The sequence below is a fragment of the Passer domesticus genome, chromosome Z (assembly GCF_036417665.1).
Source record: "Passer domesticus isolate bPasDom1 chromosome Z, bPasDom1.hap1, whole genome shotgun sequence".
In the NCBI taxonomy this organism is placed as follows: domain Eukaryota; kingdom Metazoa; phylum Chordata; class Aves; order Passeriformes; family Passeridae; genus Passer; species Passer domesticus.
Window position 1 is genome coordinate 62,936,964 of NC_087512.1, and position 25,029 is coordinate 62,961,992.

Below are 25,029 nucleotides of genomic sequence, written 5' to 3' on the forward strand. Positions count from 1 at the left end.
TTAGTTAAATACAGTAATTATGACATATGACTGCATAACCTAAATAATTCATGAAACTTTCAAGTCAGGAGATACCTTCTGGTATCACATCTTCCATTATGCTTCCTCTTCTCTGCTGCATCAGTAGTGCAAGAGGCAATGCCCTCATACATAATTTTCTGTTACTGGTAATTGTAAAACACAAAGTTATAGGCCTCTGATAAAAATGAGAAGAGAAAACAATAATTTAAAAAGAAAAAATAGATTGCTGGGAGCAATTAATAGTCATAAAAGTGTACTAAACAAATTATTATTTTAACACATTTTGTCTGTGAATTTTGATAAAACAGAAAATAGAGAAGATGCTAGTTCTGAAACTTTGTGTGCATTAATATAAAGTAAAAAAACCCAAAACAACAAAACAAAAAAAAAAAAAAAAAAAAAAAAAAAAACCAAAAAAGCCCAAAGCCATTAAGGAGGATAAATGGAGGATTTCCATAGACTAAACACAAAATATTATGAATTATATAAAATGTCACATTTTTTCCAAGAGTATATAAATGTTCATGTCTCTGGCTTGTTGCATGAACTTTGGTAGAAAAACAGATTGTATTTAGCATTTGTGCAGTTCTTTTCACAGCAATACTGTTAACTAAAAATTTTCTAAAAAATTGCACATATGAAAATACAATCCCAAGTGCTGATTTCTTGGAAGATTTTATCAGGCATCAAATAATTTCAAAAAATGGTTATTAAAGATGTTATTAAAAATTCGTGTTCATTATTATTTTCCAGGAGGTTTTCTCCTAGAACTTCTAACTTGCATATGTCCATCCAGTTTCACAGTTTTCAGATTCTTCTCTTCTAAAGTAGCTTAACTACAGTATGGAGACAATATGTAAATCATAGCCATAGATGAATCAGAAAGTCTTTGTTATAAATGTGAAAAATAATTCATGACTTGTGTCCTCAATATAAGAGATTTACTTTAGATTATTTACTACAGATTATGTTATTTTATATGTAACATAATAGAGGCATCAAGTTTAGTGCCATTGCACAGGGAGAATCTGTTTGTTTGCCTTCTGGGACTAAACCATAAATCACAGAGCTGAAATTCCTGACCTAGTATATTAAGAAAGTGCTAAAAATGTGAAAGAGTGGGTGATATCCCACAATCCTGGAGAGTATCTGCTATTGGTTAAGGCTGTCAAGATAGCCATTGTTTGATAAAACAGAATCTGGCATTACTACATGAGGAAATTGCTGTCTCTCAAATTTATTTTTCAGATTCTAGTACTGAAGAACCTAAAATACAATATGCATGTGTTGTCTTGGCATGTGATTTGAAAATCTTATTAATAAGGATGTGTAAGTATGACTGGAATTAGTGAAGTTGTACAAATTATGGGACTCAAGTATCAGAGTACTTTAAAAATAACAAACATGCTATCATCTATGCTTGTTGGATGTTACAGAACAGTCTGCAATGAGGGCATTGACCTGACAAAGTCTTGCTAGGTAAGCCAAAAATGTTCCTCTAGAAAAGCAGCTTTATATTGCCACTGGAATCTGTGCATTAAGTATTGGTATGAGTGGTTAGAATTTTATAGTAGTGATAGGGGAGCCATGAGCACAATGCAGTGTTAGACAATGCTCAGTTAAAGACTATTGCAAAGACCAGTTGCATAACTGAGTGACACTTAAAAAAATAATCCTCTTCCATTTTCTTTTGCTCTGTTTTACTGTTCCCATGGGCTCTGCTGGTCTGTCCCAATAGTTATTGTGTGGTTTTGGTTTTTTTTTTGGAGAAGTGAAATATGGGCAACTTATCTCCTTAAATAAACTAGTAGTCTGTCATAAGTAATACTACAGTTGTGCTGTACCAAAAAAACCCCACAAACAACTCAAAAAAACCTATAGATCTTTCTGCAGTGCAGTTTTATTTTCCAGTTTGACTGTGCTGTCTGATTTAAGAGTTTAGAACTGCATGAATAAGGGATTGTTGTTGCTATTTACTTAGTATGGGGCTTCACAACAAACCTAGAAATTGACATCAACATTAACATATTTTGGGCAGATTTTTTGGTGTATGAGTGATGGCTTTTCAAATGGACTGATTTAATTTGGCTATAAACTGTGAAACAAATGTGATTCAATGTAAAGGTAACAATGAAGGTCTAGTTTCTGGTGTTTTAAATTTCTGTGATTTCTTTTGAGGAAGAAATCATGCTGTAATTTACATCTAAGAAGGAAAAGGATACAAATCCTCTAATAACAAAAGGGAATTTTAAAAGAAAATCAGCCTCAGGAAGTTGTTAGGCAAATGCAAACTGTGACTACAGCTTATTTGATACAATTGTTGTGTTTTTTACTCTTGCTCTCATCTGGCACTTTTTGTGTCACCCATGTTGCCTCTGACTAGGAAACTAGATTACTGTCTCAAGAGGCATTGACTACTCTTTTTACAGCTTTGATCAGTGACCAGTCCAAAAGCCCCCAAGCTTTGGTTTCTTCCCAGTGTGACATTGTATGCAAATATATAATAATTGCAACCGACTACTTGGAAAACACCATCCAGAGTTTGTTACTGCCTGGATGTGCCTATAATTCTTTGGATGTTCCAGGCAAAATGTAAGTGTAAAATTGCAGGTGTTCTTTAGTCCAGGGTATAAAAACAATATATGTAAACTTGGTGTGTGATTTAGAAATCAATCAAAACAAAATCCACAAAGTGCTGAAAATAGACCCAATAAAGTTATCAGCTTGAAAGTGTATTTTAAAGTAGAACAGTGGAGTAATTTGTATCTATTTGAGAAGATAAGTGTGGTTTTGAATAATAGTTCTTGTTGAAGTATTTTTGTCCAGATTTTGCCATGCCTCATTTGTTTAATTTCATTAAGAGCTCAGCCTTACATAATTTCTTGTGTTATTCTGTGAAAGAAAATCACACATTTCTCAAGGGATGCAGAGGATCACCAACTCAATAAATTGTCCTCCCATTGCCTAGTGAATGACATTGCTGCTCAAAATACGTGTGGAAAAATTACTTACAACTCTAGTCAAGCTTTATTTTTTCATTGAGGCTGAAGTTTCTGTGAAGGATTTCCTAGTGAAAGTTCAAGTATACAGTCAGTTAATTCATAGTACCTGTGTAACAAGTGCAATTTTAGCTCTTTAGCAAGTCATTTTGCTGTTATTTGCTAGGACTATACCTGTTTGTTTTACATTGATTCGGCAATTTTCCTTGCAGCTGCTTCTGTCACACTGCCTGCTGTGTTTCTTCTGGGCTATCTGCCGCTGGTGTGTTTCCTCACAAGTGTGAGGGTGCCCCTCTGTGGTCTTTTCAGTTTTGGTGACATTTACAGAGAGAGGCCCTTCACCACAAGGGCTTGGTGGCCACATGGGTTCCTCAAACCATTATGAACAGTGGTACACTGCTACCTGAGTAGCTGGGGAAAGTACTGAAGGCAATGTAAGATTAGCTGTCTGCATTGATGCATGTTGAAAATCATAAAAATATAGTGAAAGGGAATACTCAGGAAAGCAGATGGGTCAGTAATGAAAACACTAAATGTGCTCAAAGCATCTGAAACAAGTGGCTGCAGGAGGCTTCATCATCGGATGTGGTGTCTGCACTAGGGTTCTTCACCTTTGGGAGGAGGGCACAAGTTGTGGGGGTGAGGTAGGCAGAAATGCAGTACCTGTGGAAAAAATATAATTTGGTTACCTTGGGGTTTTTTATAACCCCATAGCAGAAGGCATTAGAGATTTTTTGTAATTCAATGCTACTTTCAAAGAGTAGTAAAATGTTTTCCAGTGCAGCAATACCATGAGCCAAAGTGAGGAAGTTCTTCTTGTTGCATACTGCATCTGTCTGAGTCAAGTGAAGTACAGAAGTGCAAGAGAGTTGTTCTGTTGTAGGGTCTTAATTGAAAGGCATAACAATCAGGGTGAATTACTCTCATGAAATATTGTATTTTTTCCTGCATTTTCTCCAGCAAAATAATCAAGACTAAAAAACACTACATCAAAATAACTTAATAAATTTGATATCTGAATGGGAAATTACAAAGAAAATTATGTTCTAGGTCAAAATTGAGAAAGTATTTACACAAAGTTAAACAGTTCAGATAAGAACATGATGGCTAAGATGGAAAAAACTTTTAGCATAAATATAAATCTAAATGTATGAGCATCCTTATTTCTGTCATATGCTGCAGAGGTTAAAGAACTGACAGCTTGCCTACACTTGAAATTCTATTTAAACTAAGATGGATTGTAATTTAAAATGTGGCATTTGTACCTAAGTAACAATCAACCATGGACATCTCTAGTCCCAAAATATAAGTGTTACATGCCTATGTGTCTTAACCTCCTTCAAAGATAAACCCTACAAGGCTTCAGCCTGCAATTAAAGATGAATTTCTCGTGTAAGACACCATTCAAAGATACAGCTTCAATATTTAAGGGTAGATAGATTTACAAATACTTGGAGAGCAACTGGAGGTAAAGTGGTGCAAATTATCAGTAGCTGCAGAAACCACAAACCACAAATAGTGATGAAGGCTCCTTGTGACCTACCTATACAAACATACATTTTCAGTCCATAGTGTGACTTTCAGACTCCTCCGCTTGTATATTTTGGAACTGGGAACAATCAAACAAGTTCTCTAGAAAAATACTTCTGACAGGGGCACAGTGGGTGTGCTGCACTGCCCAGTTCACCTGCTCTCTCACAAGTCTGCTTCCTCTGGTTCTTGCAGTACTGTGCACTGTGAGACCTCTGAGATCTGGTAGCCCAGCTAGGTGCTTCCAGGCACAATCCAGATGCAGATCAGTTAAAGGAAATCTCATGGTAGTAGGCATATAAAACAATCATATTCAATATTCATCACATCCCCATAAAACTTGGGATAAAAGGAAGAATATTCTTTACTTCAGCTTTTCAGTCAGTTGCCAGAAGACCTGATTTACTGCTACATACAATAATATTTATATATATGCTTGAGACCATCTATGGAATTATCTTCATCTATAGCAAGTTATTTAATTAATATTTAATAAGTAGACAGACATTACATTAGTATGTGTGTCTATGTCTGGGGAAGAGGGAATTATGAGCATGTGGCAAAAGACCTATAAAATATCTTGGCAAAGATAACAGCAGAAAAACTACCTCAGGCATGCAATGAATAGAAAAGATGTGGGAGCAGTGGATTAATTTTATAATTTAATTATCAGTTGAGTTAAGCATCAATAAAATTTGTGTCTCCTAAGAAGTTATGGCAAGCATAAAATTAAGTATAGTTTATCCAAATATAACATAAACTCATCTTTTTATCCTCTGACTTTTGCAAGAAATCACATTAAATGGACACAAATAAATTGGAATATGAGTATGTTGAAAAATACCCTCTTGCTGTTATTATCATAGCCTTCTATTAATTTATGCAATTTTCAGGTTTTTTAGTTAACAGCCCTGCAAAGTGACTGATAGTAAGGTGAATTTATGATTCTTTACTATACCATTGGAAGGATTTGTTGGCACTGACTTTGAAACAAGAACTTCTGAATTATTTCTTTTTCTATTGCCATCCTGCCATTTCCTCCACGAACTTAGGAGATGCCCAAAATGTTTTTTGAAGAACTAGCACCTCCACGTCAGTATGTTTGTGTAGTAGACCCATGGCGGCCACTGCAAGCAAAGGTTTCTAAATGCAAGGGTAGCTCTGTTTTTTCTGGTATTTGCTATCCCACAGGGAAGTGCGAATCCTTTGGTCCAAGAGCAAGGAAACCTTGACAAAGTGGCTTTTTAGCTACACTGTGAAGCAGTCTTTCTTCTCACATAAGTTGTATTGAAGCCTTTGACATGGTCCCCACATCATCCTTCTCTCTAAGTTTGAGAGATATGGATTTGATAGGTGAACTATTCAGTGGATAAGGAGTTGGCTGGATGGTCACGTCTGGAGGGTAGCGGTGAATTTTTTGACCAACATCTGTACAAGAATTGTTCTCCAGGGGTCTGTGGTAGCACGAGTATTGTTAAATGTCTTCATCAATGACATGGAGAGCAGGATCAAGTGCACCCTCAGCAAGTAAGCAAATGGCACTGAGCTGAGTGGTGCAGTTGGCACACTTGAAGGACAGTGTGCCATCCAGAGGGACCTGGACAAGTTTGAAAAGTAGGGCATTGGGAATCTCATAAGGTTTAACAAGGCCAAGCACAAGGCCTTACACTTGGGTCAGAGCACGACCCACTATCAAAGCAGGCTAGGTGATGAGCAAATCAAGAGCAGCCCTGCAAAAAAAGGACTTGGGAGTGCTGGTCGATAAAAGGCTGCCCTGGGCAGCCCAGAAAAACAATTGTGTCCTGGGCTGCATCCAAAGCAGGAGCACCTCTCCTGTGAGCACCTCAAGGCTGAGAGAGTTGTTGTTATTCAGCCTGAAAAAGAGAAGGCTCCAGAAAGACCCTCAACAGTCTGCCATACTTGATGGTGCCTATAGGAAAGATGGGGACAGACATTTTACCACAACCTCTTGTGATGGGAAAAGGGGCAGCGGTTTTTAGACTGAAAGAAATTGATCTATACAAGATGTAAGAAAGAAGTTTTTTAGAGTGAGGGGGGTAAAATTCTGGCAGAGGTTGCCAGAGAGATGGTTAATTCCTAAGCTCAGGCAACACTCAAAGTCAGGTTGGACAGGACTCTGATCAGGTTCACTTCAAGATGTCCCTCTTATTGCAGGGATGTTGCACTAGATGGCTTAAAGATTCCTTACAAACAAAATTATTCTATGATTTTATGATTTTGTGATTCTGCTCTGTGATGTACATGGGAAAAACAGGTGTGATATCATGGGAAAACTCTTCTGCCTGATGTTTCTCCACAGGTAGGCAGTGGCCACGTAGAAGAGGTTTTCTACCATACTGACCAATACATCTCTGTCCAGTCATTTACTGGTCCTGCACTTTCCATGTTTCATTTACACAGCATCTCTTATTTAATAAAGGAATTGTTACTTGGACAGGATAGTAGAGTAGTGTTGGAGTTTGCTTATAACACCTTTTTAATTTTGCTCTCAGGTTGAAAATGTTGGACATTGCTGATGTGCTAAGAGTAGTCTGGATGCTGATGTGTTTCTCAGAAGCTTTTCATTCTGTAGCATTCCCAGAGGTATTGAATTTTACTGTATCAGAGCTTTCTAAGTGTAGAATTATTATCATGTTAGATTGCAGGAATCCAAAAAGAGCTGGTCAAAAAAATGAACAATAGCTTTAAGAATAACAGAAATCTGTCTGTGTTGCAGGAAGCAATGGCATTTGTCTTCTATTTGCTTTTCTCTCCTGTGGTACCAAAGGTGCTCCTTCACAAGAGACAAAGAACTAGAGGTGAATACTGATGGTGCGGGGAGAATGCTTCAAGGAAAAAATATTTTAATGTGAAAGTGGCAGCTCTCTCTCTTAAATCTACCAGAGCAGCTCTTAAATTCTAGTGGGATTGCTACATGTTTGCATCTCTTAATAGGCCTCAGATTTTATGAGTTGATCTGATCTGAGCACTTGATTTTTCCAACAGAAATATGGGACTCAAACTCAAAGCACACAACCCTCCCATCATATTGCTAATTTTTCACTATTATTTTTAATCATTATTGTCAGAGTGTCAGGGGAAAAGTTAAGCTTTTCAGAATTTCCTTCTGTATTTTCCAAATCTTCACCATCTATGCTTACCAAAAATGGGGGTAGGGAGGTGGGGGCATGCTGGGAATAGAAAGAAATATCCTTGATTCAGTTTCCTCATATTTACACTTAATAGCCTCAAAATCATTCCAGTATTGCTTATAGGTAAGAAACACACATTAATTAAGGCTTGGCCTTAAGGACAGGCAGTTTAAATGGTCTGCCCAAAGACACCCAAGGATTTTGTGGTGGAAGTGAAACTCCTGTCTCATGATAATATCCTGTCCATCAGGGCTTCCTCACTGCCATGGACAGAAGTTTATATTCTTGCACTCACTTTGTGCAAGTGCAAATGATTAGGCAAGGTATAAAGCCAAGGAAAACAGACATGTGAATAAGGGTTGGTGTGTATTAAACACTGCAGCATGTAACAACTCTCATCCCTAAGGTGCTGTTTGCAAGAGAACGCAATGATAGAACTCATCTCAAAGACACGAAGCTCTGTGGAAGCTAGAAGATACATTGGGCTCACTATTTTTAGTTTATTAAAACTATCTGTTACGTTTCTTTATTGTGTTTAGCTCTCTAGCATTTTCAGAAAGTTATTACTCTTTTCATTGAAAAGAAGGGCAGCATGCTATGACTCCTTTGTCTTCCTTGTGCCAAGCACACAGGCTGAACATTTTGCTTCATAGCAAATACCTAATGCAAAGTAGATGTAAAAGGGACAAGCTAATGATGAGCGTGGTACCTTCCCAGGAAACTCCTTCCTGAACTTCAAAGGTAGAAAAAAGATCTAAGCATTACTTGAGGGGGTGTGGGATAGGGGGAAGGCATGGTCTTGAGTTCTTGTTTCTGATTTGAGTTCTTTTCTTTCTTTTAACTATGAAACCCAAAAGCTTAGTCACTGGACATTATTACCTTTCTAGCTGAACAAAGTTACTGTTCTATACATCTTCCATGGTGCATGCTATTTTAAGTCAGAATTTTTTTTTTCTACCTGTTTAATTTTGTCTCCTTTATACAATCTTGGAAAAGCAGTTGCAGATAATCATATGTACTTATTCAAGTTTAGTTTCACTATCAATGCAGTTGTTTTCCTCCTTTCATAAAAGAAATACATTTAGGACTCAAGCAAGGTGCATTTAAATAGGTATAATTTTTACTAGATGCCCAGTCACAACCAGAAATTCATCTGCACAAGTTTTGTCACTAAGTCAAGTCTCCTGGTGTCCTACCCACTACATTCTACAGACAACTATTGGTCTAGTCCCTGTATGTTTGAAGTCTGTAATTTTGCCATGCACAGTGGGGTGGAACAACTGTGACCTCTTCTGGTGCACAGTCAGTCTTGCACTTTGTTCTTGAACTTATATGTTCTGGGCAGTAATTTTGAATCCAACACTGAGGTTGAATAAGAACCTTTATACAGTTCCTGAGAGACTACAGTGAAGAGGAGCTGATTGGTATGACTATGTTGAAAAGAAACAGTAGTCTTCATCTCTTTGCACCTCACTTGGACAATTATTCAGCTTTACTGAATAATGATTAATGATTAATGTAGACACAATACTAAGAATAAATTATAAATAGAGGTGAAATATATGTGCTATATGGGGATTAAAAGGAAATGTGAAAATGGCAGATCTGTGAATCCTAGCTAAGTAAATTGAATGTGTATTTCCTAACCTCAGTTATGAGAGAATTAAACTTTACTGAGAAGCAGCGAGGTTTAAGATGGTGTTTTCATCCATAATCTGATTAAAAAATGGTTATTACTGGCAACATGAAAAATCGCCATTGCTTTAGAGAATGTTTCTTTTACAGTTCCTAACTCTTCCTTCATGTAATCTTCATTAAAAAAAAAAAGAAAAAAGTAGGGGAAAAAAGGTATTTCTTCTTTGGCTGGAGAGCTGCCTGCCATTAATAAGAACATCTCCATTATCTGTGAAGGCCATTTAGTGCCCCAAATGGAAACATATTTTGCCGTACTTGAATTGCCCAAGCAATATTACTTCATGTGTTTTCATGTCTTTGATAGAATTACTTAGTGTGCATATTTAATATTCAAACGAGTTGAATTGATTTGGCTTTGTCTGAGGGTTTTTTTTGCCAGGATGTGTATGTAAGCACTCATGCCCTTATAGTACAGCTTCTAACCCCTGCCACTTGCCACCAGCACAGCGATATTGTGCCAGATCAATTAAACGCTTCCTATGGCCATTGTATCAGTAGATGAAGAGTGAATTTATCTCACCCCCGCCTCAGTCGCTCTCTTGTCGAGCCTTGGCCCCACCTCCCCTCATGCCGCTTTCCCTCTCCTCGCAGTGCTCTGGGAAAGCAAGTGCAGGTACCCCTCCCTTGCTTTATTCAAATTCGCTTCCTGCTGCCCTGCTTCTGGCCCAGGGAAGCGCATGGGTGAGGCGGGTGGCTCAGCTGCGAGCCTGGCCAACCCTGCTGCTCCCGGCGGCGGGCGGGAGCGGCCGCTCGCGCTGCATCCCGGTATTCCCGCCGCGTGCCCCTCTCCGCGCGCGGAGCCGCCTGCCCCGCGCGGGCGGATCGCCTCCATCGCCGCGGCCGCGTCGGGCATGCACGGACCCTGCCGAGCCCGCGCAGGAGCCTGCTGCTCTATGCAGGCGGCTCGGCGGCTGCCGCTGCCCCCCCGCGCCCAGCCCAGCCCAGCCCAGCCCATCCTAACCCAGCTCATCCTAAGCCAGCCCAGCCGAGCCCAGTCTCTGCCCTGCGGCATCGCGGGCGGGACGCGCCGAGCGTGGGATGCCCGCGCCCCGGAGGGCGGCTTCCGCGGTAGGCGCTGTCAGGTCTGCGGCTGATCTCCCGCTGGGATTTGCGGACAGTCATGAACCAGACCGAGGCACCCCGGCCACTCAACTGGACCATCCGGAAGCTGTGCCATGCCGCCTTCCTCCCCTCTGTCAGACTCCTTAAGGTACGGTGGGAGCCCGCTTTGCGTTCGAGAACCGGTGTCTGCCGCTGAGCACCTGCCTGCAGGGCTGCGGTCGCTGTTGCTGGAAAGTTAATTTAGAAATAGTCCCAACTTTACTATTAATTACCTTGCCTGCTGCCTTTAAAATCCCTTGTGAGTACCTGAAGGTACCAGTATTGTGCATCTGTGCTCTATTCAGTGTGTGTGTTTGCCCATAAAGGTCTGTGAAAGGGGTAAAAAAGGAAATAAGGGACGGTTCATGTCCTCTTGTGCTTCAGTTTGCTTTGTCTTATCAAGCTGTGAACTTCCAGGGATGAAGAAGGTGTCTGTTTCTAAGGCGTGTTCCTTTGTGAGCAGTCCTCTGTGAGCAGTATCTGTTCTTTGGGTTACCAAGCCCCTAGGCAGTACCTGAAGATCCAGTACCTCTCTGACCAACTTGTAAGTGGAGCAATATGTGGGTGGAAAAAAATTATCTTGGTGTGCTAAAAGCTGTACATGGGAATATGATCAGTTAAAGACTGGCAGCATCAGTGAAACTTTCTGATTTTTTTTTAAAATTGTTTAAACTAAGTGTCACAGCTTTGAAGGTGCTTTTTAAAGTGTTTTAAAATGGGCTTTCCTGTGAAATAATTATTTTCTGTTTAAAAAGTGATTTGGGATTATATAATGTGGATGGCTCTTATTCTCAGCATGCAAAGTGCCATTACTACCATGTGCCCCACTGAAGCCGTTTTAGAGGTATTTGTAGCTGGAAAACAAAACCTCTTGAATCAGCTTTTTGGTAAAAAATAGGTTACATTAAACTGAAAAAAATAGGTTGCGTTAACCTGAAAAGTCTTCTTTATTCTTGGAACATCTTAACTGGATTGTACAATGAAATTTTAAACAATATACTAATTTCCCTGTAACCTTTGTTTTATAAAATGTTTTATTCATTATAACATTTATCTCATATCATCATAGTGTTTGGTAGTTTGGCTTTGAAATTAACGTGCAGCCAGGTAAAGCATGGCTAGTCTGACAGTGTATTAGATGGTAATGCTTGATATAACCATTTGATTTTGTGTGAGTAGCTTAGAAATTAGGTCAGTTCTTACTACTGCAACATGCTTGAGCAGTAGTGTAGCATATGACATTGCACTCAGCAGACATATGTTGTATGTATAATTTTTGTATATATGATTCACAAGTGACTATGCTGTGTATCCTAGCAGGTAGTTTTCACATCCTCATGGGAAGGGGCTACAGTTGAAAATTATTTCTATTTCCAAACCAGATGTATGGCTGCTGGGGGGGGTAAATTGTGTTTCTCCAAAGAACAAAAGAAAGATAAAACTTAGATTTCTAAAATATCAAAACATAAGTCATATAGAACAAATCAGAAAGTGGTGTTGATTGTTTTTTAAAGGCTTCCCCCCCCAGCCCCAGAAGCACTCATGAGAATATGCAAACTCCACAAGTCCCATGTTTTAAGAACAACATAATTTTGGTGAGGTGTCAGGACTCAGATGTGGGGAGTTTTACTGTCATTCTTAATACCAGTGGATCAGGGGCTGAGGGGGTGTAGTCTGCAGTATTTCTTCTTTGGCAGACGAATGTTGCCCCATGTGTATGGTTTCTCTTCATTGCTTATTAAGGATGAATGTTGTGATTCATTATTAAAACAGCTGACTAAAAAGGATTTTCTGAAGCTACAGCTATAACCCGTTAGGGAAAGATAGTGACTGGACCCTGCAGAGTTAAAAAGAGCAGGGAAAATAACCAGAGATAAGTAAGCTCTGCACAGAGGGTGTGTGAGGTGTGGGAAAGACCACAGCAAAGAAGGTGGAACTCTGGTTCCTCTCTCAGCTCATGAGCAGTGCTTGTTGACTGGAAAGAGAAGCGCATCAGCAGCATCTTCAAGGCTCCCCCAAAAACGCTTTAATTTTAGCTCCTTTTCTTTGTCTTTTATTACTTAATGTGTTTAAAGCAAATGACTGACATTAGAACAGAGGACCATTGTATGAATTCCATAAGCCAACCTGAGGAAATTCTTCTGTCATCAAGGAAGGAGTGTAATAAAAGCAGCATTAAATTACCAGAGGAGTAGTATAAATATTTTACTACATACAAAATATTTTTTCCTATTTCATGTTTTTCTTCTCAAAATAAAGAAGAAACCTTTTTTTTTCTTTTTCTAAATGAAAGGTGCTCCTCTAAATCCAAAGACATTGGAAAGGCAAGTGCAATAATCTAAGCTAATTTTTAATTGCTCCATTTCCAATTGGATTAAGTGGTTTTAAGGTCTAAAGCAATATTGTTTCTAAGTAGATGTTCAGTAGACCCTTTCCTATACAGCTTTTCCCTGCAGACAATGCTCTCAATAACAAAATAAACTTTGCAAAACCTCATATGTTATGGCACATTTTTATTATGATGGGACTTGCCCATCATTGTTAAACTCTATTTCCATGTACACTGTAAATTTAGTTAGAGTAAGAACATGTAAAACTCTTCAGTGTTTGTAATTTCTATACTTATTTTAGTCTACAAGAACAAAACTAAATGACCATTAAGTTCTAAGATAAGCTCTTTCCTAAACTTGTAAGAATGAGAGGTAGCAGAGATTTCCTCTTCTACAAAAATTCACTGTGACATTACCTGGACCTTCCTAATAAAGGGAACTTTTCAATTATTTCCATGTCTTTTCAATGACAAGTTTAAAGTTCCTATCCTGTGGATACAATTTTAAATGAAGGATCAGTGCGTTCATAGTGATGGATATAAACAAACACTGAAATCAAGAACTTCATGAAGGCAAGGCTTTTTGTGTTGTCCTGCAATTATTGTTTTTAAATAGGTACTGAAAGGGAGTTATTCAGCAGGTAGGTTAAGTTCTTGTTCCACCCTGGTGAAATGGATGAGCAGTGCTCAGTTTCATCAACTGATGTTGGATAGACCTCTGGCCACAGTGGTCTCATTTAATTTAGATAAGCTAGATCTGTAGATGCATCCAGTTTTGCTCCCTTAGCTTTTTTTCCAGGCATGTATTCTGTTCTAGCCCACTTCACTAATACCCTCATGTTTAGGTGTATTTGTGTAATCCTGTTTTCTCAGTTTTTTATTTTCTAACAGGCACATAGAGTTCTAGGAGCTGTACCTCCAATAAAGCACTAGGAGCTTAAACAATTTATTGGAGAAGTTTTTTACTGCTTGTGTCATCGGCTCATCTTTCACTGCTCCCATTTTTTCCCTCTAATGAGTTATTTCCTGTAGCACATTCCATGCTGGTATTTTTTAGTTGTTTCAATATATCTAAAACATGCTAACACACTGTCTAATGCCTTCCTGTCTGATGTAAGGACTAAGTGCTTTGAGCACATATGCAGAGAGGGTGGCTTTGTGCAGAACTGTCATTCTCCTGAGATAATCAGGTTAGTTTTAAAAAACCCAGACATTTTAGAACAATGTTCTGAGTTCTTAAAAAATGAATGAATGAATGAATGAATGAATGAATGAATGAATGAATGTATGTCATAATGATAAAGACTTCACTCAGAGGGCATTGTACTCTAGGAGAGGCTGCAGATGTTGTACTTCTGCTTGAAACAGATATAATACTTGCCATACAATCAAGAAATGGGCAGTATGCTCAAGAAAAATAAATAAATAAATAAGCGGAGAGTAGAAGAGGTCTGAATAAAAAAAGGTCAGCAATGTGCAATAAGTTTTAACACCACAGATTTATAGATATGCAAGTGTAGAAATACTGTACAAAATATTTGAAAAGTAACAGATTGCCCACCCTTTTTTTTATTAATAAGTACAGTACATTTTTTCATAATGAATTTGGCTTGCATGTCAATAATTAAGCTTGTAAGGCAGGAATTTTGGAAGGACCAGAGGAAAGGAAACAGATTCAATTAAAAGAAATGCTGGGGGAAATGTTTTGGCTATTCTTTCCAAACATACAACTTGGCAAAAATGCCACCTTTAAGGTTGGCATTTTGAGGTTGGAATATTTTAAGGGCTTTCCCAAATGCATCTTCCCCTATTGATGCATTTAGGGAAGCCCTTAAAATGAGACTGACACACAGGCGTGGAGAAAGTTATCAGTCAGTATGACAGTCTTTTTATAAATTCACTAATAGAAAAACTAGTCACACCTCTCTGTATGGTAGGATGCTATGTATGGTGTGAAATCCAGATGAGTTTAATGCATGCATGTAAGTTTTATTTAGGAAGAAATTATTTGATAACCTGCTTTCTCATCAGAAAGAACATAGTTGTATCTATCACCTTTGTAATACATGTTGTATGTTTCTGATTTTGATTCACAGGTTTTCTGGGGTGTATTATTTGTCCTTAGAAGCACAGAAGCCATGTTTCCAGCAAAGATAAAGCTTGAGCATTCCATCTGTGCTCTGCTCCTCATGCCATCAGTTCCACCATTTCAGGATGGCAGGAAAGAGACCTGGGGCTAAGGCATTGCTGTGTCTTCGTAGTCTCCCACTTTAATGTAAAACATTCATTTTACACCCCAAATCAGGGGAGCAGTGGTTGTTGCAGTGTAGCTTTACAACACCTTTGCATAGTGTGCTTGCATTACTCTGCTCAGCTGTCCGCTGTGCCTCTGGTACTTCACATTCTATAACTAAGTAATGGCAGAATGGTGGTGACATTTCACAGCTGAGGTTGAAGAACTGATGATATGCCTTTTGGAGGTTGCACATTCTCAAAAACTGCTTATTTCTTAAAGTCATGCTTCTCATCAGCATAAGTTGACCTGATCCCTTTAATGTGGTAACAGGGCATGTTCATGTGTAAGGGTTTTCTGACAGATTATGCCAGTTCATTTCTTCTGAAAGGAAATGACATGTGGAAGTTGATGATTTTTTTTTTCCATTTTATATAATGGAAATGGTTATGGTTAATTCTTTGGTACAGTGTACATTTTTTATGTGATACACGGTGAATCAGAGATTGTTTGCTGTTTGCCTTATTGACTGAATCTTTTCTGTGAGCATGAATTGGGTTGACAGCCACTGACTTGGAAGAGATGGAGCATTAAAATAGTTTCCACAACAAGGGATGGATTCCCAATTAAGAAAAAATAGAGTGAGGGATAAAAACAAAGAGTGTTGTGGTAGAAGTCATGTTTCCATGGAAAAACCTACATGTAAGAGGTAGACATATCAGTGCCATTTTGATGCAGAGGCTGTAATCTACTAATGTCATGTAAAGGGAAAAATAGTTTTGATTTTGAAGTTGGAAAGGGCTCTGCAAATGCAAAGTTTCTTATTTTAAACCAGACAATTTTAGGGGATAAAACCAAAATATTTTTCTTTCTAGGTATGTCACTACCATGTGAGTGCTTTAAAAAAAAAAAAAAAGAAGTGATAGAAAAGATAATGTTAAATTTTCAGTCTTAATGTAGCAGCTATTTTAGAAACATTCTTAGCTGTTTAAAATAAGGATTTTGCAACTGTGTAGGTTTTTATCCTCCTGCACTTCAATATTATTCTCAGTGTTTTCCCTTAACCTAGCTTTCATTAGTGACTCTACCGTCCTCTTAAATACTACTGTGAAGTTTTGGCTTCCTCTGTGCACATGGCCATTGGGTTACAGTGACAAAGATGGGGTATCAGAGAAGTACTCTAGGATTTTACTTTTTTTTTTTCTTGCACACAGAAGGTTTTTGCTTGATCTTTGCTTCTCATGAGGTTCAGCCTTTTCAGACTTGGGTACTTACAACAGGTGACAAATGGTGCCATTTCCCACTGGCCTTGATAATATGTGGAACATTGAATTTAACCTGCTTATTAGAAAGCAGATGCAAGATTCCTAATTTGTGACTGTGTAAGGGATGATTTAAAGTAATTTCTAGAGAAATAAAAAAAAAATAAAAGAATTTAATATATATATTATTATATATATTAATAGAATAGAAGAAAAAAGAGCACTAGTTCTGAGCACAGTATTGTTTTAAAATAATTTTAAAATGCTAATAAGTGTAGAAATCATACAGTCAAGGGATTACAGGAACAATGTGTTAAAAGAATCTTGTCCTCAGAGTGTAAGATTTTTCCTTATGTTTGGGAGCGTGCCATGTGAAAAATTCAGGGCACAAGACCATAAAGTGAAGCTGAGTGGTTTTATTCCAACCTGAATTGCTAACAAGACTATGCTACAGTGTAAAAAGGAATGCCCTTGGGTCTCCCTGGAAATTTATGTCAAAGCTGGTAATAAAGCATGCAATCAAATCGCTTCATCAAAAATATCTTTGATCCCCCAAATAATATAATGACATGAAACAGTTAGATAAAGTGCTTTTAACAGTGTCAAGGAAGTTACTGAAGAAAATATTAGGACTCTATTATGTAATTAGAACAGTCACCAGGCTGACTTTTCATTAGTGAGGAGGTGATTGAGTGAAACACTTTTTTTCATTTACCTTTTTCTTCACCTGTTGCTTGTAAATGCATATAGGAGAGACAAAAAAATTAGTAAACCATCCTAATTAAGAATTTAGGGAAGATCCATTATTTTGTTTCAGAAGGATGCCCTATTTTTAACTTACTGGTATATTGAATTGGTGAGGCATGTTGCCACTGGGTCTGTTGTACTGAAATATCACACCTTTTTTGCAGTGCAGTGGCTGGATGTTCGTCTTTGCATATAGCTCTAAAAAGAGACCAGAACAACGAAATAGTTTAATTGCAGGGTAAAGACTGACTTTCCTGTGACTGTATGTAGTGTTTTCTTAGTGTTCTGAATAGCAGAAGGATTTTCCAGATACATTCCTATTCAACTTTTGTGTTCAATTCTTCAAATTATTAGGTAGTGTCTTATTTAGGCGTTGAACACGTTTGATGAACAGTGTTTTTCTGGTTGCAAATTGTGCACTTTACATTAAAACTCTAAATATCTGCACAACCCAGACATAATATTACATCATTTCTCAGTTTTTCTCCCTGCATTTCTGCCTACCTCTCTGCTGGCCCATTTCCTGCACTGCATTATTCAGAGTTTTCAGATCTTTATCTTAGCCCGTGCTCACAGAAGCAGTATCAGTGCCAGGTTATGATGCCAATAATGGTGACAACAAAATTGCTACATGCAATCCAGCTTGACTGAACGAGCCAAGGAAGAGGTCAGATCTCTCTGGCTGAAGGATGGGTAAAACAGGTATCAAGATGGCCCAAAATGCTTGTTAGACAAGCAGAGCAGATATCCCTTTGGGTTTGGATGTGACGGTTTTAATTTTGTGCTGTCCTTGATACTGCTGGCTGCAAAGTAATGCTTCTTGGAAGCCATGTACTTTTTTAAATTATTCAGTTCAAATTCAAGATTGTCTTAAATAGGAATATGGTGCCAATTTTTTAGAGGTCCTACACTTACCTTCTTCTATGAGACCAGGATAAATTGAGATATCAATTTAAGTGTGAAAAGAGACATGATTATTCTACTCTGCCACCAGAACTGCTTCAAACATGCATGATTTCTCACAGGTGATTTTCTAAGTTCCTAAAGCCATAACCCACACAGGCAATCTTTTCAGTGACCCTATATATATTTCTGAGGCATCTGCCTGGATCTTTCTTGCTGCACTTAAAATCTATGATTTCTTGTTTTGTCCACTATGAGCAGAGGGGACAGATGTGGCAGCTTTTCCTGCTGAAAAATTCTTGTGCAGTGTTTGGAAATTGGCTAGTTTAATAAGTCCATGACATATGGTTCTTTGTTATCTTCCAATAAAGATTACATTACTAATTCCACTACATCCTCCACAGAAGTAAGACTGAGAGTCCCTTGCTGCTCATATTTTCCCCGCTTCTTCAACATGTCAGGTAACTTACTGAAAAGACCAGCGTGGGTATGTGAGACTCCTGCTCAGCCTTCCATTCTAGTCCTAGCTCCATAAACTGGGGAAGGGTTAATAAGGAAACCAAAGGTATTACAACCCTCCTTCATTTCAAGTTCCTGAAGAGACTCAATAACACTTCTGTTAAATTGCCTACAACATTTTTCTAATTTAACTGACTTTACAAGAATGTGAGTTGACTAACATCTATGACTTCAGGGAGAGTTTTGCAAGAGCTCAGTCTCTTTCTATTTGCATAGCAGAAATACTCCTATTTCTTTGTGTAGCAATAAAACCAATGCTTTCTAATGCCCACATTAGCAAATAAATTTTAAAACTCATTGTGGGGGACAATCAGCAGCACAGTACTTATTAAGATACTGAATTTGAAGAATTTGTGCTACCTTTATTATATACAAATTAGGAAATTTAATGTTTATGTGCATTTCTCTGGAATAAAAAGGTGACTTTAAGCCTTCTAACACAATTGGAGGGGAGTGGGGGCAGAATAAAAAAATGTTTTCAGAAATATCCCAGTGGGAAATTAAATGTGATCATCTTATTTTATATTGATTCCTGCTGTTACTTAAGAATAATTTAAGGATAAAAATCTGATCTATCAGTTCATATCCTGTGCAGTTCCTTACTAACATGGCAACTAATGGCAACATGCCTTACTAATGGCAACTGTGGGAGCTTTAGCTTATTCAGGATGGGAATAGTAAATTGCTCAGAGGGGCTTTTTCCTCTTACAATCTGATAACTGCTATTACTAACATATAAAATCTGAGGATGAGGTTATTTTTTTTGTTACTTTTATTTCCTATGTAGTGCAAATTTTCTGTCTTATTTAACATTGAAAAATTCTTTAGTAAGACATACCATGATAAAATGGATGTCTGTGGAGTTAGAGCAAATGACAAGAACTACTTTTCAATACTAGTTGTCTGTGTCAGACAATATTTTTGTCTAACACAGATGGGAACACAATAGGAGGTGTTTAAGCAAGTCAGTACTTACTTAAATGAGCAAATAGTTTGCACAAAATTACCTGAAAAATTTAGCATCTCAGCACCATGAGATATGTTAGCACAGTTAAGTTTCCATTAATTCATTTCCAACTCATCTGAAATCCAGTTGTATCAATGGAGACACAACCATTTTTTGGTGGTGTAACCTTATTTGCCAGATAGCATAGCTTGAAGCTTGAAGGGGAAACAGTTCAATAGTCCAGGACATATATAAAACACATTATGTTATTTTGGTTCATGACTGACTTTGTGGCAGGTTTTTCTGCTACACATACTTGTATGGACAACCAATGCTGCAGTTTTTTTCCATATCAAATCTCATGCACACTTCTCTAAAAATAAATAAGGAGGGCAAACAGCTGAACCAAATTACTTAATATTATTCACTAAATAGGAGTATCTGCAAAGAAGCGTGGGGAATATTTATTAACTAAATTGATGAGAAGCATCATGTAGAAAAAAATTGCTTTTAAATTTTCTTTGAGCCAAAAAGTATGTGTTCACTATCCATGGCAATTCCAGCCCTTGGTTGCATTGATGTAATCAGAAAATGAGATTTTATCATATTAAAACCACATTAATGGTGGAATGTTGGCTCCTGGTGCTTTGGAAATGCATAGTGGAGCCTACTCCTTTATCTTGTTTTGTAGAAAGCAGTAATGCTTCAGGCATTGATAACTAGATTCTTCGTGACAGTCATCCCAAGCCCAATTCTACTGTTAGCACATGGTAGTAAATGCTGTTTTGAAACTCAGAGGTCATTTCATGTCAGGAAGGATTTCTCTCCAGCAGTGGTTTAAGCTTGGCTGATGTGGCTGTTGACTCTAGTCCACACTTTCTTCCTTGGCCTTGAACAAAACAAGGTTAATACTGCAACTCAGGTGGTATGTGTCTCTTCTCCCATAGCATCTCTACCATAATGCTGTTGAGCACAATAGGTGTGTATGAATAGTCTAGAAAATGTGTCTGCCAATCCCAGTTTGGAAGCATGTATTGTGTATCATGAGTAAGGCTACCATTAATATTCTCAAAGTTGCTTTGTAGTGCTTTTATTTTTGTGTGGTTGGAATTGATATCCCTTGACTGATTTTGCAGAAACTGTGAGTCAAGATACTCTGGAAGTAACAATTCCAATTAGCAACAACAGCCTGTTACCTTATTTCTTAAAGCTGAAGAAATTGAAATTGATAAAATGAGGAACTGCATGGGTCTGTACAATCGGTATCTATCAAAACCATTCCACTAAAATTTCAGCTCTTTTTTGGTTTCCTGTTGTGTGTTTCCACGATGCAATAGGCTGTGCTTCTGAATTTTTCCTTTGATACGTTTCTCAGAAACTCAAATCAACTGTCATTAAAACACTTGGTTCATGCTGTGAGGACTTTCAGCTTTTCACTGGGAGGCCACAGGCAACAAAATATAACACATTTGTTTCAGTGTTAATTAAAAAAAAAGCAAACAAAAAAACCCCAAGTAATTTCAATAACGGATGAGATTCTGATAACTCATTTGTGTAGCTGATATGTGATCTGAATACTCTGTGAATATATAAATGCTAAACCAAATTATGCTTAAAGCTGCGATTATTAATACATCCCAACTCTTTGGATAGCATACATATTAGCAGATCTCTGTACTACTTAGGTTTTTAAAATTTCATTCATAGAAATGGGTTATTTAAAAATAAAAAAAAAAATGAAGTAGGTCGACAGCAGAAATACTGACAAGACTTTATAAACAAAATAAAGCAGATGAAAATAAAAAAGTTAAAATTAAATACATTTCTTTGGATTTCATGTACAAAATAAAATACAAATGCATTTTAGAATGTTGTATTACTAATATCAGTTTGTTGCAGAAAGTTTATCTAATCAAGTTAATTCTTTCACTAGCTGCTGTTTGCTGTCTGCTTTCCGATCTCATTCTAGGGAGAGCAGATTAATAATTCCTGATTTGATGGCTCATCCATGTGTACCTGGAATCATAAAATTATGGAATATCTGGAATTGGAAGGGACCTATAGAGATTGTAGGACCATTCACTCCAAAACTCTTGGTCCTTGCAGAACTTTTAAAACTAAATGGTATGACTTAATCTGTTGAACTTTGACAGACTTGGTGCCCTGACTGCTTCCCTGTGGAGCATGATGCAGTGACCAACCACCCTCTGGGTGAAGAACCTATTCCCAATGTCCAATCTGTACTTCCTCTGAGGAAGCTTCAATCTCTTTCCTTGTGTCCTGTCACTCTTTACCAGAGAGAAGAGATCAGCTGTTCTTCCTCTGCTGCCCCCTTTAAGGTAGCTGTAGGCTGTAACAGGGTCACCCCTCAGCCCCTCTTCTTCAAACTGGACAAACCAAGTAACTTTAACTGCTCTTTCTCAGTCTTGTCTTCAGGGAATTTGCCAGATCTCTTGCTGTGGGAGTGCTCTCCACCCTCTCATCACTTTGTACGTACAACCAAGATAATTTTTCAGATGCAGAATCCAGCACTTGCTCTTGTTCAATTTAACATGATTGCCCAGCTCTCTGGTCTGTCCAGAACTCTCTCTAAGGCCTCTGTACCCTCAAAGGACTTACAGTTCCTCCTAGTTTAGTATGGTAGACAAAATGACTGAATTTACAGTCAGTCTGCTGCATCTAGACCATTTATACAAACACTAAAAGATTACCTGACTTCCCATTTGCTATTTTACTTTCAATACTTGAAATAGTGATGGAAACGAGTTCATGGTGAACAGCAAAACTGAAGAGGAGGCAACAGCATGCTGTTTCAGCAAAGTTGCATCCTGCACTCCGTTAGGGCTGTGGACAGCAGGGGTCAAGGGAAGTGATGGAATCTAAAAGATTCTATTACTCTAGGATACTATGAAGTAATGCCATCTCTCTATTTGTGAGATCTTATCTGAGTGCTGGGTCCAGTTCTTGGGTCCCCAGAACAGGAGGCATATGGACTTTCTGAATTAGAGTCTGATGGAGATCACTGAACTTGTCAGGGAGTTTAACACATGATGTGTAAAAAAAGCACTTGGTTTGTTCAAGTGTACGAAAGGAAGGTGTAGCAGTTCGTTTTGGGGGGGTACCCCGGGGAGTCCCCGAGGGCCCCCCAGGCTGTGAGTTGGCGGGCAGCAGCAGGCAGGCAAGGAGACTCCACACGGCTTTGAGGGAGCTGATTAGATGGGAGTTTATTGGGGGTCCCACCCCTGGGAACAGCATGGTTACTGAGGGGGAAAGGGGAGAGGGGGAGGGAGGGGGAGAGGGAAAGGGCCTAGGGGAGGGAAGAGACAAGAGAGGAGGAGAAGGGCTAAGGGAGCAACTGTTCTCCCTCGGACAGGTTAACAGGGAAAATCAAAGTGAGCACGGAATAACACTTGGGCCAGTGGAATTACAGATACATGATGGGTCAGGGCAGGACCACAGGCTTGGAATATATCATAAATTTTGGAGGGGTGAGACAGAGCATATGATTTAACTAAAACACAACACTACAGGAAGGGAGAGGGGAAATAATATTTCTGTGTTTATATATCTAGAAGGAGGGTCCAGAGGAGATAAAGCCAGAGTTTTTTCCAGGATGCTGAGGGTCAGGACAAGAATAATGGAAACTAGTTGTTATCACAAGCGTGGGTAAGAACTGAAACAGTTGTGTGGACCTAAGCAGCCTGATCTAACTGGAGATATCTTGTGATTTGTGCCTTCCTAACTTGATTATTCACTCAAACTTTTTTGAGTTTTCAAAATGGAGCAAAGGCTGTTAATCTTCAAAGAAAATGTCCTGGTGTCTGTTCTGTATTAAAATGTGGACAAAAATATATTTTTAAATACTTAAGTAGTGCAGAACAGTACTGCAACTGCGAGGCTGTTATCATAGAAACTTCTTGAATTCAGGAATTGTCAGAAGAATCTTCTGAAGTTATCCTCAGTGCTTGGTGACAGTAGATGCATCAAGGGGGAAAGATGACAAACTTTGTATATATTCTGTAGATGTGAAGCAGAGTGGTTTCTAGGTACACATTACATTGCAGTTATGTTCTAGAGTTGTTTCTGAAGTAATGGCTTTGCAGCTGAGTGTCTCATAAATTTATTGGGATGGCTGATTGTATCATGATTGAAGAAACTGATTTGCAGCAACCAGCAGCTTTCACAAAGTTCAGACAGTTGCTGTGTCTCCGACTCTTACACATGCTGGCAGTTGAGCTAGCAATTTTTATGAGCCTCATGCTGTCAAGCTGTTTGTTTTCTGTGACCTACTTAATTTAAATTTGAATATTTACTTGTTTTGCACAGTAATGCACAGTGAGGCTATCCATCATTTGTTTGGCAGGACTTCTTTAGATTCTTTATGAGTAAGTCTAAGGCACCACTCACAGCTATGGTAGAAGAAGCGTCCCTAAGGATCCTGAGACAGGGTTTTATCTTCAGGCTCCATCTATCTCCTTTCCAGAGAGAAGCACAAGGATCCTTATTGTCAGTTAACCACGAGGTTGTGTTGCTGCAGTCGTGCAACAAGGGTGCTAGGAAAATGGTATGGAGGATGATGAAGAGCAGAGGCTCTGGGACCTCGTGTGTTTTAGATCTCCTTTGGATGTTTCTGCGGCTGCCACAGAGGCAGTGGTTGATCTTGGTTGATGTGGAACACAACTGGGTGGAAACTGAAAGGCTGCAAAGCTCTGAGAGGCAGCTCTGGCAGAGGCCTCAGGTTTGGGTCTGATTGTCCCCAGTCATCTCAATATCAATGGGCTCATTCCAGCCCTGAGATGTGATGGGCTCGCTACCCCACATCAGTTTACACAGTCAACTTCAGGATAGTGACTGGGGCAGTCAGAGCTCAAGGGCTTGGATAAATCCTTGCATGGGGATGCAAAAGTGATCAGATTTATTTATTTATTGTTTATTTGGAGGTAGGAGGAACAGAGCACCAAGGGGAGCTGTGGAAGGCTTTCTGATCTCACTTGAATCATTCTGAGAGGTAAAAGAACTGTAAGCACTCGAGGAATCTGAATGGTACATTAGTTCCCTGCTATCTTTCCCATTTTCTTTAGATGGACAATTCAAACAACTTAATTTCTACATATTTGTTCATATTGGTTAGACTTGGTTAGAGCATACTGTGTGGAATAAAACTATTTTAAAACCTGAGCTCTATTTTTCTTAGTCTTCAATGAAGAAAAATACATAGTTGAAATTTTTTTTATGGCTGAATATTCCCCCTTGAAGAGTGCACTGATATGACCAAATTTTCACCGTAAACTACTAAGCAGCCATTAGACTGTTTCCTTCTCAAAAATCTGCATGTTCAACGCATTAATCAAGGTATTAATATGGAAAATAGAAGCCAAAGTGTTTCTAGTGAAATTAGGTGTGAAATTAGTAATTCAATATTTTTGTTCACTTTGTACCTCACTGTTGTTTTTTTCAAAGGAAAACATGAATGATACCTCTCTGAAAAGCTGAGGAATTATGTCTTCAGTATTGACACTGGTAATCATACCCATCAATTGCTGTTTGTAGTGCAGGCTTTATTTTTTATTTCCTGGTGTTACACATTCATTA

The 25,029-nt window shown here is 38.4% G+C and overlaps 1 protein-coding gene and 1 long non-coding RNA gene across 12 annotated transcripts in view; one reads left to right on the top strand and one right to left on the bottom strand.

Annotated features, from left to right (window-relative positions):
- The window catches only part of TRPM3 (transient receptor potential cation channel subfamily M member 3), a 404,729-nt gene that overhangs the window by 136,504 nt on the left and 243,196 nt on the right, over positions 1 to 25,029 (top strand). For 4 of the 10 annotated variants that reach the window (XM_064405784.1, XM_064405789.1, XM_064405785.1 and 1 more), the window contains exon 1: positions 10,381 to 10,607. The exons of the other annotated variants lie outside the window; for them this stretch is intronic. In XM_064405784.1, coding sequence (XP_064261854.1) covers positions 10,518 to 10,607 — 90 coding nt within the window. In that variant the 5' untranslated portion in view covers positions 10,381 to 10,517. Of the gene's footprint in view, positions 1 to 10,380; positions 10,608 to 25,029 lie in introns of those variants that run through there. 10 annotated transcript variants of the gene reach the window in all.
- Positions 3,098 to 22,305, bottom strand: LOC135291521 (uncharacterized). 2 transcript variants are annotated; one of them, XR_010354338.1, is made up of 3 exons: positions 22,149 to 22,305; positions 17,164 to 17,267; positions 3,098 to 3,683 (listed from the first exon to the last, which is right to left on the bottom strand). It is a non-coding gene; the product is annotated as an uncharacterized LOC135291521 (long non-coding RNA). The 2 variants fall into 2 exon arrangements; XR_010354337.1 differs by lacking the exon at positions 3,098 to 3,683 and having other exon boundaries at positions 17,104 to 17,267.